At 37.7% G+C, this 12,534-nt stretch overlaps 1 protein-coding gene across 12 annotated transcripts in view; it reads left to right on the forward strand.

The window, feature by feature from the left end:
* The window catches only part of Pcdh15 (protocadherin related 15), a 535,963-nt gene that overhangs the window by 389,814 nt on the left and 133,615 nt on the right, over nt 1-12,534 (forward strand). For all 12 annotated transcript variants that reach the window (XM_038341596.1, XM_038341597.1, XM_038341595.1 and 9 more), the window contains one exon: nt 4,013-4,129. In XM_038341596.1, the coding sequence (XP_038197524.1) occupies nt 4,013-4,129 (117 nt within the window). The remainder of the gene's footprint in view (nt 1-4,012; nt 4,130-12,534) is intronic.

The raw sequence follows: 12,534 nt of genomic DNA on the forward strand, positions 1-12,534 counted from the left end.
GTTGACAACCTAGTATAGACATCACAGAGGGCAACTAAGAAAGAACCCTTTAGTGAAGATCTTAAGCTTTCTGAAACTATGAAAATATTAAACAAATTGATTTCTATTTAAGAAAGTCCCAGTGCAAAACAGAAGAATTTGCCGTTTGTCTAAAAGCATGCATGCTTTGACTTCGGAGTCTGGTGGCCAGGACGAGAACTAAAGGGCACAGACAGTAGAACCAACTGTACTTGACTGAGAAGAGCCAGAGGAGGGCATGGCAGCCAGACAGTGCCCCAGGACAGTGCCAGACAGAACGGCAGAAGCATGAATTCTGATCCATGCACTGGTTTCCACCACTGTGTTTTCTTAGGAGGCATCAGAACTGAAGGATATTTAGACTACAGTTGATTCAAATTTCTGAAAAGAATCACATTTTGTCATTTCTTTTTTCTTTTTTCTTTATTATTAGTATTATTATTACTCCAGATTTTCACCTCCTCCCTTCCTCCTATTTCCCTCCCCCTTCCCCCATTCCCCCTCCTCCTCCCTCTCCAGTCCAAAGAACAGTCAGGGTTCCCTGCCCTGTGGGAAGTCCAAGGTCCTCCCCCCTCCATCCCGGTCTAAGAAGTTGAGGATCCAAACAGATCAGGTTCCCACACAGCCAGTATATGGAGTAGAATCATAACCCAGTGCCTTTGTCCTTGGCTTCTCAGTCGGCCCTCCATGTCAGCCACATTCAGAGAGTCCGGTTTGATCACATTCTCCATCAGTCCTAGTCCAGCTGGCCTTGGTGAGTTCCCATTAGATCGGCTCCACCGTCACAGTGGATGGGCGCACCCTTGCAGCCATGACTTCCTTGCTCATGTTCTCCCTCCTTCTGCTCCTCATTTGGACCTTGGGAGCTCAGTCCAGTGCTCCAATGTGGGTCTCTGTCTCTATCTCCATCCATCGCCAGACGAAGGTTCTATGATGATAGGCAAGATATTCATCAGAGTAGCTATAGTATAGGGCCAGTTCAGGCACCCTCTCCTCAGCTGCTCAAGGAACAGGCTGGGGGCATCTCCTTGAACACCTGGGAACCCCTCCAGGGTCCAGTCTCTTGCCAACCCTCTAATGGCTCCCTTAATTAAGATATATACTTCCCTGCTCCCATATCCACTCCTCCTCCATCCCAACTGTCCCATTACCCCATGCTCTCCCCATCCTCCCCTTCTCAGGTTTTGTGTTTTCTTTTCAAACTTTATTCATTTATAAATTTGCCAGCTAGCTCCTAGCATGCTGGGATGCTGTTCAAATTATTCCCTAAATCTACTCTTTAATCTGAAAAAAAGGAAAGAAAAATAGTATGTATGATTATTTTAGACTTTAATTTTGAAAATGAATACAAGGAACTCATATTTTCCTCCAGCTAGCTAACAATATCTTGAGGTCAAGTTTTATTTGCAGGATGCATGGATTCAAATTACAAGCTGTACTGGTTAAAGCAACATCGTGAGAGATCCCTGGTGTTGTTTTAGCTGAAAACCATGGTAACATTTAGAATGCTCCATTGAAATACAAAAACTAATTTGTGTTCAGATCAACAAATATAACCACAGGAAGCAAATGATAATGGGTTTTAATGATAAAATTAGCTATAGGGCAGAGGAAGAAATCTTTCCTTTTGCCAATACTTCCCTCTAGTGGGAGAGCTGCACTTTTAAATTTATAGCATAATAGAACACGTGCAGAAGCAGAGTTAGTTATGTGTGGTTTTTCTTTGACGTCCCCAAAGCATACATATAATGAACTATTGATTATGCATGTTTGCATTGCATTTCAATAAACCGCCTCGTCTGGAACAGCGCATTGTGGGAGAATGATGGGCAATCTGCCACATATCTCAGCCACAATAGAGATTATAAAACTAAAACATGTACAGGAGGCCATCACAAGAAATACTGCCACATTATAACTATATTGATTTATGCTTCACACTGTCAATGGCAAGCAAAAATAATGAGGAGGATAAGCAATCTTGTAATGGCCTTCTGTTATTAGAGCCTTAGGTGTGCGTGTAATCGGTTTATGAGGATGAATATCAAAACACCCACAGTGTATTCACAAAAGTGAATCTGGTAAACACCTTCCCAGCAGGGATAAAAGAGTTCTTTGCTCTCAATATCATGAAGAACAGAAAAAATGCAACTAGAAAAATACATCTTGATATCCTACCCCAAAGAGTGAAATTTTCCAAAAATTTGAGATTCCTTGAGCCAGAAGAGCATGGAGAGGTACCAAAGAAACTACACAGGAACACACTGAGTTTCTCAAGCTTTGAAAAGCCACATGGTTAAAAAGTGTGATGCTGGATTCTCCTTTTAAAACTTCTAGAAGTTACAGGTAGGGGGCCCAAGTGGCTTCCCATCTTTAGTTATAAGATACAGTTACTAAATTAATCACCACTCTTGAGAAAGCAGTGGACAATGGGAAGGTAAATGCTCCCTCCATTGTCCCTGCCGAGATTCCCAGGTGACTCTCTTTACATCACCCCTGATGGAGAGCCAGCATTTCTAAGCTCATTTGCTAGTTCAGATGCTGCACTCCATAACTTAGAAAGGAAAAGGTTGTGAGTATCATGTGTCTGGGGAAATGGTACCTTTTATTTTTCAATTTTGTGGAACAAGGACTGTTTCTATCCAGTTCCTTCAGGTTATTCTTACTCAGCCTACTGTACTGTACATACAAAAGGAAACTGGCCTCATTGCTCAGACACTACCACCTCGACCATTCTGCAAAAGAATAAAAGGGTGAATTTTTTGAATAGAATAGAATATAATTGGTGAATTTGTACATTTCAGATTAGCATTGGGTAGAGATGATGTGTCTGAACTCATATGAGGGAATGTATAGAGTATTTTACTCTATTCATTTCAGAGCAAGTGAGAAAAGGTACCTTGAAGATGAAAAATAGATAACTAACAAAAGTTGCATAGTGCCTAATGCATTTGACCTGAAACATCCCCAAACAGTGCAGAATGTGATGGCTAATCAAATATTAAGGCAACCACTGTAATAAACATTAGTCATAAATAAATGGCACACAGGTCTCCCTAAAGGATAAGATGGTTAAGGAAAATTACGTTCTTCTCAAGGAACTTAACCTATTGTTTTTGGCTCCGACAAATAATTAGATCAGTTTGATGAATTCCGTAACTGTCTGGACCTTATGTGTCAAACAGCAGTTGGAAGAGGTTTCTTCCGGGACTATCTTTATCTGGAGTCATAGAATAGCCAATAGTATAGTATCCGGTGCTTAGTTATTATGGATATAACTTAGCAAATATCTACTTAGTAACTGAAAGTAAGCCTTAACCACCAGAGTGAAATGAAATCAGATGCATATGAAGTGCTTTGAAATTTTCCCTTAAGTAAATTAACGCTGTTTTCCATCTGTAAGCATATGTAATCCTGAAAACCATCACTGTAATGTGCTTCAGGGAAGAGTCTCCCTTAGTTTTTATATTCATAGGAATGAATATCAAATTAGAGACAGTTCAGTTCGTTCATACAGTCATATTAAGTATGCAAATGCAAAATATTCCAAACAAATAACAAAACATCAAAAACATCATCTTATCCCACTTCCTGGAACTTTCCTTTCTTCTTTTTTTGGTTTTGAGGCAGGGTTTCTCTGTGTGGCTCTGGCTGTCCTGGAACTCACTCTGTAGACCACGCTGGCCTAGAACCCTAGAACTTTGAGACCTGCCTGCCTCTGCATCCCACGTGCTGGGATTAAAGGCGTGCACAATTTCTTATGCCAAGTTCAGAAAGTAACTTTTTAAGAAATCATATTGGTAGCTAGATGGCTGGGTAGTTTGTTTGGTACTGATGCAGGGACCTGGCTTCTTTGGGGTGTGAGTTGGGAAATAAGTAGAAGTAGGGGGATTCAGCTTGCCGTGGTAAATAGGTTGCATGACATAAAGAACCAAATCAACCTAACCATTTCCCCATCTCACCTACAGCACTAAATCCTTATCCTGTCTTACAGGACATGAATGACTACCCTCCGGTATTTAGTAAACGTATCTACAAGGGGATGGTGGCTCCAGATGCTGTCAAAGGGACACCAATCACGACTGTGTATGCTGAAGATGCAGATCCTCCTGTAAGTAGAGACACTGGCCCATGCTCTGAGTTGCGTGAAAAAGTGCCCAGTTCCCAAGAAAGTAGTGAAGTCTTGAGAACCTGGCCCCTCCTTTGGGTGGTTCTTACTAATTACCTAAACAACTCCCTTGATCCTGATAAAGTGAGACAGCCAGGGATATACTTTTTGCCTAGATTTCAAAATTCTTATTATCTGTCCATTTATGTAGCCTTAATGATGAAGACAGGCAGAATTGCTCTTGGAAACACTTGCCATCATGCAGGGCTTTTCTTTAAGTTCAATTTTGTGTGGGAAGGTTCCACATTCATGATTTTCTGCTTTATTTATGCATAAAATTTTATAAGAAAATGCTAAGTCCACATATAACATAAGCCTGCACTTTTATAAACATAAGTCTCGATATTTCTTTCAAATATATTTAGGAGATTTTTCTTTAACCACGTAGAGTGTTTACCGATTTCAAAACATCCCAAATTGCCAATCAAGACAGAGGACTTTCAGCTAATACATTATTACAACAGCAGTGAGGAAAATTTTCCTTAATGTTGTTAAATTATTACATTTAATACAAGTTAAAAGTAACAGCACCAGTGTAGAATGCTCTGTGGAAAACCTACAGTGCTTTCCACTGTTTTTTTTTTCTTAATTTCTGAACAGAATATTAAAGATTTATATTTTTCCTTTGAGCGAACTCATGCTACTAATGGATTCTAGGAAAGACAAATAAACATACTAAGCCATAACTGAAAAGTCAGAAAAAAATAGTCTTGAATCATGTAAGCAAGTTAAAAAAATATTTTTAGGGCTAATACCCATAGTATTTCCAGAAGAGTTTTTATTTAATGAAAAGTCAATAGCAACCATAAAGTTTGTCAGTTCTGGCAGCAGCAAGCTGTATGAAGTTTGCCGTGACTATAACATCCGAACAAATACAATATGCTGACTTTGGAAGCAACAGTCTTTAGCTCAGGAGCACCTGCTCTGGGGCTTTAAAATGTTTTTGAAACTGGCTTGTCACACTTGTAAAAATAAGCAAAAATTCATATCTGTGAATGCACCAATAGCAACAAGCACCCCCGGCACACTGTCCTCTGTGATCCAGGAGCACACCAATAACAATGAGCACCTGTGCCAACTGCCCACTGCGCTAACCTGTTTCTGCTGTCAAGAAACTCACCATCAGACGAGGCAGAACTGCAGAGAGAACTTAGAACACAGTCTAGTTGATTGATGAAGAACTTACAGCATAAAAAGTATAAATGATGGGTAACGAAATGGTCCTGTTCTTCTGTATGAGGTACTCAAAGTCTTAGTGCATTTGCTCTTAGCATGCACGACTTTGGTATCTGGCTATCAGAGGGTGAGAAATGATGTCTCAGTCAGTGGTCGACTCTATTGTTAGCTTTCCTAGAGTCTCTGACTTTTAAACCCTTAAAAATAGCCCCAGGTCCACATTTCTGTGGAAAAAGTTTGCACCCTCGGTTCTTAAGTGATTATTGAAATATCTGATAATTGATGATGATGATGATGATGATGATGATAGCTTTTTTAGCAAGTAAAAACTTGATTCAGATCATCCCATTGGCTGAGAGTGTTGGCTTCAGCTGCTGCATCTAGGTACAAACTTCTGATTCAGTTTCCATTCTTGAAACATTAGCAATGTTTCATGGTAGCTATTATTTGGAGTTTGGCTTCTTAATTGCTTCTACAGATTTTTTTCCCTTGATTTAAGATGACTTGGCTGCATCCACACAAGTGCAAATAATAATAATAATAATAATAATAATAATAATAATAATAATAATAATAATTTTAATGTCCTATCTTATAGAGTCTCTGCTCCTTTACCTGTTCAGTACGTGAGGCTATTACTGCCTAATATAATACTAAATGTTTATTTGGTGACCTTGTTCTAAACCAGATCCTCCAATGGTAGGAAACTCACTCCATTTGTATGCCCACCTCTTAGTTCAGCACATAATAGTAAGCTATGAAATATTCGCATGATGTAATGAATAGATAAAGTAATGCTTATTTGTGAACTCTTCGGTGTTGGCATATTAAAAAGAGCCTCAGAAATTTGGTTGTATATGATATTCGGAAGATCTGCTGTCTCCAAGCCTCCCTTAGGTCCCTGAAAAGCTGGGATTTAAGAATGATGCATATTTCTTCTTTGCACAGCTTCTCCCCAACCCCTCCTGTTTTAAGTATCATTGCTACTCTAGAAATTACTTTTATGTTTTGAGATTTACCATACCTTTTTCAAGACATCCTGCTTGATTTGAGGAAAGTGAGAGCCACACATTTTAAACTATAATGTAGTAGCAGCAAACCGTTTGAAGTACCGAATGCAGAGACGGAGTGCCGCCTCAAAGCCAGAGAGAACACTATTTCTGAATATAAATGAAAAATTATAAAATGCATGTTGTGCAAAATTAAAGTGCTCTGGAGGGAGGAGCAATCTTCCAGGACTCCGACACTGCTGGGATTTTCTGTTTTCCTCTACTGAGACGGCAAGATTGACACTGTGTGCTCACACAGAACTGAGGCATGATGGATTGCTGGGAGAGGAAAAAAATACTGCTAACCTTTTCTTTCTGCTCACTGGGGACTTCTTTAAACTTCCACAGAACAAACTGGACGTGTAATTTCCATTTGCGTATCTTGAGTCTTTCTGAAGCTTCAGGTCAAACTCACTTGGAATTCTGTTAGTAAGCAGTGTTATAAATTAAGCTATTATATAGTTAGTATTAAAACAGTCTCCTCTGCCAACACACAGCCGTGGACCAACTGGGTTGCATGTGCTGTTGACTGTTTACCCGTTTCTAAGAAGGGACGCATAGGAGCTCATGGAAGCTCAAACCCTCAGTGTAATCTCTCCTTTCATGTACTTTAATGAGATACCTGTTCAGCTAAGTAAGGCATTAATGAGAACATGCTTAATGTTTGCAACTCATAAACTTCTTTATTTTCAAATAAATACATAGTCTTTGAGAATTAGGAAATAAAATCTCCATAAAATATTTTGTAAATTATCAGTAACAATTGGCTTAAAATCTGTTCCTAAACAGTAAGTAATCTTACAAGATTTCTTCAGAAGAAATAATGAGACAGTAATCACCAATGTGATGTATTTCATATCCTTCTATAAAAACATGAGACTTAGCCATTCTGGATTCAGGCAAGCCACTAAAGAGCTATGTATTTGTTCAGTTGTCTTTAACAGCTATCCTCACCAGCCAGGGTACCTCAGCTGATATTTACAGAGAGGGAAAGGTGGCCATTCATTTTATTTCTACAATGAACACCTTGTTTTATTAAAATGGTGTGATGTCAGGAGCACCAGCTGATTGTGGGCCTCTGGAAAGCTTATCCGTGGTTCTGCAGCGTTTTATAACTGATGAGCTCATATGAGAAGTAATCCCATTTTGATCCATAGCTTCCTATTTGCTTGCTCTGTGTGCAACGCTGAAAGCTGCCCCAAGCCAGAAATGTTATAAAACTGTGCTTTTACCTCTGCTTTGGTGTGCTCACCTCTTCTTTTCCCTTCATATCTTTACTGATCTATTTTTTCATCGCTCTTCGTTTTCCAGCCTGTGTTGTAACACTGCGTTGATTCAATTTGTTGTCAGCTATGCAACGGAAACTGACTGACTACACAGTCTAGAGCAGGGGGGTGGGCACAGCCTGCAGGAGCTTTCCTTCACAGGAAAGCTGAACCAGGATACAATCATGGTCTACTTGCACCAGGAATGGCTTGGAAACACTGAGAAGACATGGCCCAGTCCACATCCCTTTGATTTCAGAAACTTAATTAGATAGAAAAATAAACACTATGAAATAGTTGAGGTGGGATTTTTAAATGACAGTTGGATGTAGTTAGATTTGGAGATCTCTCCAAACTTTTTTATGTAGGTACTTAGTGCTATAAACTTGCCTCTTGTAACTGCCTTTGTTGTGTTCCAGAAATTTAGATATGTTGCGTTTTCATTGTCATTCTAAAGAGTTTTTAACTTCCTTCTTAGTTTCTGTCTTGAGCCATTTTTCATTCAGTATTGAATTGTCCAGTTTTCATGAGTTTGTAAGCTTTCTGCTGCTTCTGTTGTCTTTTATATCCAGCTGTAATCTGTGGTGTGCGGAGAGGATGCAGGGTGTTATTGCAGTCTTCTTGTACTTGTTGAGACTTGCTTTTTGTCTTAGTATGTGGTCAATTAAAAGTATCAGCTCGTGATGTAATTGACATCAGCCTTTTCTTCTTGTAGAAACAAACCTTGTGGACCAAGGTCACAACACAAAGGGCATTTCTCAAGGCCCTGGGTAAAACAAACTACTTGGTTTTTGGAATTCACTCAGGGGTTTCCATTAGGTATTAAATGGGACCCTTTTTTTTCTGAACATCTTTTCAGAAGAAAAAGGAGCATGTGTTCTGAAAGAGAAACTTTGGCCTTTTGTGACCAGGATCCTTGGATTTAATTGTCTGTGAAGGCAGTGATAATTTGGCTTTGCTATTGTCCATACCATAGCTTCCAAAAATACATCAGAGAATGGACAGATGTATGTACTCTCATATATTTTGATCCTGCTTTGGATAGGAAGTTGTTTTTTTTAAAAAAAATACAGGGCTTCATATGAATGTAGATAGAATAAGTTGGCAATAAAAATATATTCACATGTTACAGAGTCCAGAACATTCATGAATTTATGTAACATGATTTTGATGATGTCTGGTTAAATAACTCAAGTTATATGAAAGATAGCCTAAAATCTGTCTTTAGAAGTTCTTTTGTAGGCCTCAATTATGAACAATGGTTTATGAGACGCAGTTTATTATATAGACTAAAAAAATACTAAAGATATAAAGAGTAATAATAAAAAATCAAAGGTACCTATTATGATAAATTATTCTATGATACACAGAAATTTTTATAAAACATGATAAATAAAATCCAGAGGACAAATTGGCTACCACATCCTTCATTTAATTTAGAAAAGTGAAGTTGCCATGCTTATAGAGACAACAGAAATATGTAAAGGCATTTAGGCAGGGAAATAATAGATATTGGACATGAGGCAGAAGATTACAGGGTACTAAAGGCACACTTGAATGTCAATCCAGAGTTTCAGCTGGAGCAGGGAAGGTAGTTGTAGAAAAAGCTGATAAACGGGTACATAGAACAGTTGCTTTGATCTGAAGCAATGATGACTCAGCCTTTCAGGATCAGGGATGGCTGAATCGGGCAGAAACTCCAGAAGAAACCGAAGACAATAAACACCGACCTGGAAACATCTTGAGCAGAATTCAAAGCTGGGAGCGAATTCATTCGCCAAGACAGAGACACGGTAGGGCATAAGGGCAGAAATGTCTGTAGAAAAGACCGAAAAGATTGAGGAGGAATTTACCTGTGTTTCAGAGCAGATTAAAGATACTCAATGATGAAGAAGGACTGAAAATGAAGGATTTTACTGACAGAATGCAACCTACATAAAGGACCACAGCTCTGTGGATTGACAGCTCACTAGCAGCCTGGGTAATAAACCTCCTTGAGTCCCCAAGGGGCTTCTGCTACTTTCCTTATGTATCAAATTATTTGAGAGTACAACTCTCATTTCTGGGACAGTTTTTCCTTTGTCTTCATCTATTTGTTTTGGATATTTTTGTCCATTTATTTAGAGGGCTTATTTTTTTCAGGAATGATCCTTAGATTCAAATATAGATCTCAAATGACTTTTGTTAAATTTACCTCTAAATATGCCACAGTTCTCAATTTATTTTGCTAAACTTCTTACAGAAGAACTCTATAGGATTATTCATGGCATCTTAATCTAGGTATTCTGAGGTGATTCTATCCCTAGCTCCAGTTTAAGATATGTGTGAGCGAGCCCCTTCTTTTCACACATTATATTTTGTTGCCTCTTTGCGTAGCTGAGGACAGACACTGAGTTCTTCTGCATATGGGTTTTATTTTGTTGGTACATATAAAACACAATTTGACAACCTATTAGACTCTTGTAATGTTTTCTCCTTAACACTATACATGTGTGATCCCTACTGTCTTGTGTTACCTGAAATTATATAAAGCCAAGATAATTTTATTAGTTTTTGTATTTTGTTTTGGCTTGTCTACTAGAAATAATATATTACTAGTAATGTAATTAGATATTGATTCCCATGTTAATATTGTCTGATATTTATGACTCCCCATACACAAGCTTAAATGTTCATTAACTCAAAAAATTTCCAAGGGCTTCAAGAAAATGGGTTTTTCATTAACCTTCAGCAAGCCTACATGGTCACCCAACAGTTACTCATAGGCTCACTTAACAACTCCATCCTTCAATTCTTAGATTTAGAAAAGAGAACAAAAACATGCAACTGGATGTTGGACCTTATGAACATCAGCTCCCCATTTACCTATCCCTCAGCCCCCATCAACCCCCATTCTCCTCTCCAGTTTCTTTGACTATTTGAGATTCTTAATGCAAGCAAAATTAGATAACATTTCCCATTTTGTACATTCCTCATACTGGAAGAATTAAATAGCGTTTTTCTTTATGAATGTAACTGGGGCTGCATTGTGCCCTTAAGCTGGGTTCCCATTGGTGCAAATGGCTGGATTTGGTTTCCTGTTAAGATTGTGTATATACAGCAACCTTTTCACTATATGTATACTCTCTGTCATTGCACACATAGAACACATCCTTACTGGGTTATCCACCAGTGCACACCTCAGCTGTTAGCTACGGTTTGAATACAGTAAGCAATGTTCCAGTGAAAATAGGCTGAAAATAGCCCTGAGAGGCCTATTTCTAACCTCATGAAGGAGGCAGTAGGAAAAATTCTTCATTTTATTTATTTTCAGTTTTTATTGATATGTATGTATATCAGCATATAACACACATATGTATGCCCATGAAGACCGGAAGAGTATGTTATAACACTTAGAGCTAGAACTATAGGCAGTTGTGGGCCACCAGACTTGGGTGCTAGGAATAAAACTTAGGTCCCAAGAAGAGCAGCAAGTGCTCTTACCCACTGAGCCATCTCTCCAATTCCTGAAATTCCTGTTTTATCATTAAAAAGTAGGAAGATTTTAGGGGAGCAGGGGCAGAATCTCTCTAGTCCTGGTTCAACCTCTGGGTTATGTGATCCGTTTTGTAAGGGAAGTAGGGAGTTTGCTATCTCAGCCTGTCAATAGGTGTATAGATCAGAGACGTTATATAGATATTTTGAAGGGTTATGTTTCCCTCTAATAGCATATTTTCCAAGAACTTAAGTGGTAAATAATCTCAAAGAAATGTTTCTTAGGACTTTAATGGCTATGGACATACTACAACTGCACACATACTAATTACATGATGTGTGACATGAAGGACCCTCCTATCAGAGTGCTGTTACATACAGACTGGAAGAATAAAAATGATCTTTGGGATAAATTGAGTATGACCCATAGTTCCTCTTTATCATTTTCAAGGCTATTATAGCATTTTATTAGAATTAGGAAAATAATTGACAAAATTAGCATGAGTGATGGAAAAAATACTAACTACTTTTTAATAATTCCTTGTGCTAATTCATACTTGGAAGATTATTTGTGAATTACACAGTTACCCAGTAAACCAATGCTGATTTCAAAGATAGTGTCAGAAAGGGATTTTAAAACCATGTCATGGAGAAAAACTCTTCATGTATCTGAAAACAGATTACTTGGTATTTGAATTTAATGATAATGTGTTTAGTATTTCCTGATATAATATGATCACATTATTATAAAGGAAGTTATGTGAGTCTGAGTAATTTCTTGTTAATTATATATTTAAAAATAACTAAATAACATGTCCTGTGATAGTAAGAATCTAATTATTTTGGTCCATTACAGTCTCATTAAAATTCCTCATGTTTGTATGTTTGTAATATCTTTCACACAGATCTGCAATTACCAACTGTACTAATTAATTAGATTTTCACCATAATTAAGTTAAAACATATTATATTTGACCCATAAAAATAGAATTCTAAAAAATAATCAGTAAAAAATGTACTGATAACAAAAATAATCAAAATTGCTTGTAATTTCTTAATATGATTATATTCACTTTGCTATTAATGATTTCTACTTTATAGGATGGAATTACATTGAGCTTTGGTTTCTAAGATTCTTTGATCTGGGCCTATTGGCTATAGGCACATCATATTACACTGTCAGAATATCTACAATAAATAAAGCTCTTGTAGCAGTATGTAGGCTTGTAGATGTCAATTTTAGCAGACAAAAGGCATTGCACAGTTAATACCATCTCTTTTACATTTTAGAATACAAAATTAAATTTCATGTGTTGCATCTTGGTTTAGTTTGTCTTATTTGCATGGGAGATTTTCACTGAATACATTATCTAATGAAACAATT

This window comes from Arvicola amphibius, chromosome 9, assembly GCF_903992535.2.
Source record: "Arvicola amphibius chromosome 9, mArvAmp1.2, whole genome shotgun sequence".
Classification (NCBI taxonomy): domain Eukaryota; kingdom Metazoa; phylum Chordata; class Mammalia; order Rodentia; family Cricetidae; genus Arvicola; species Arvicola amphibius.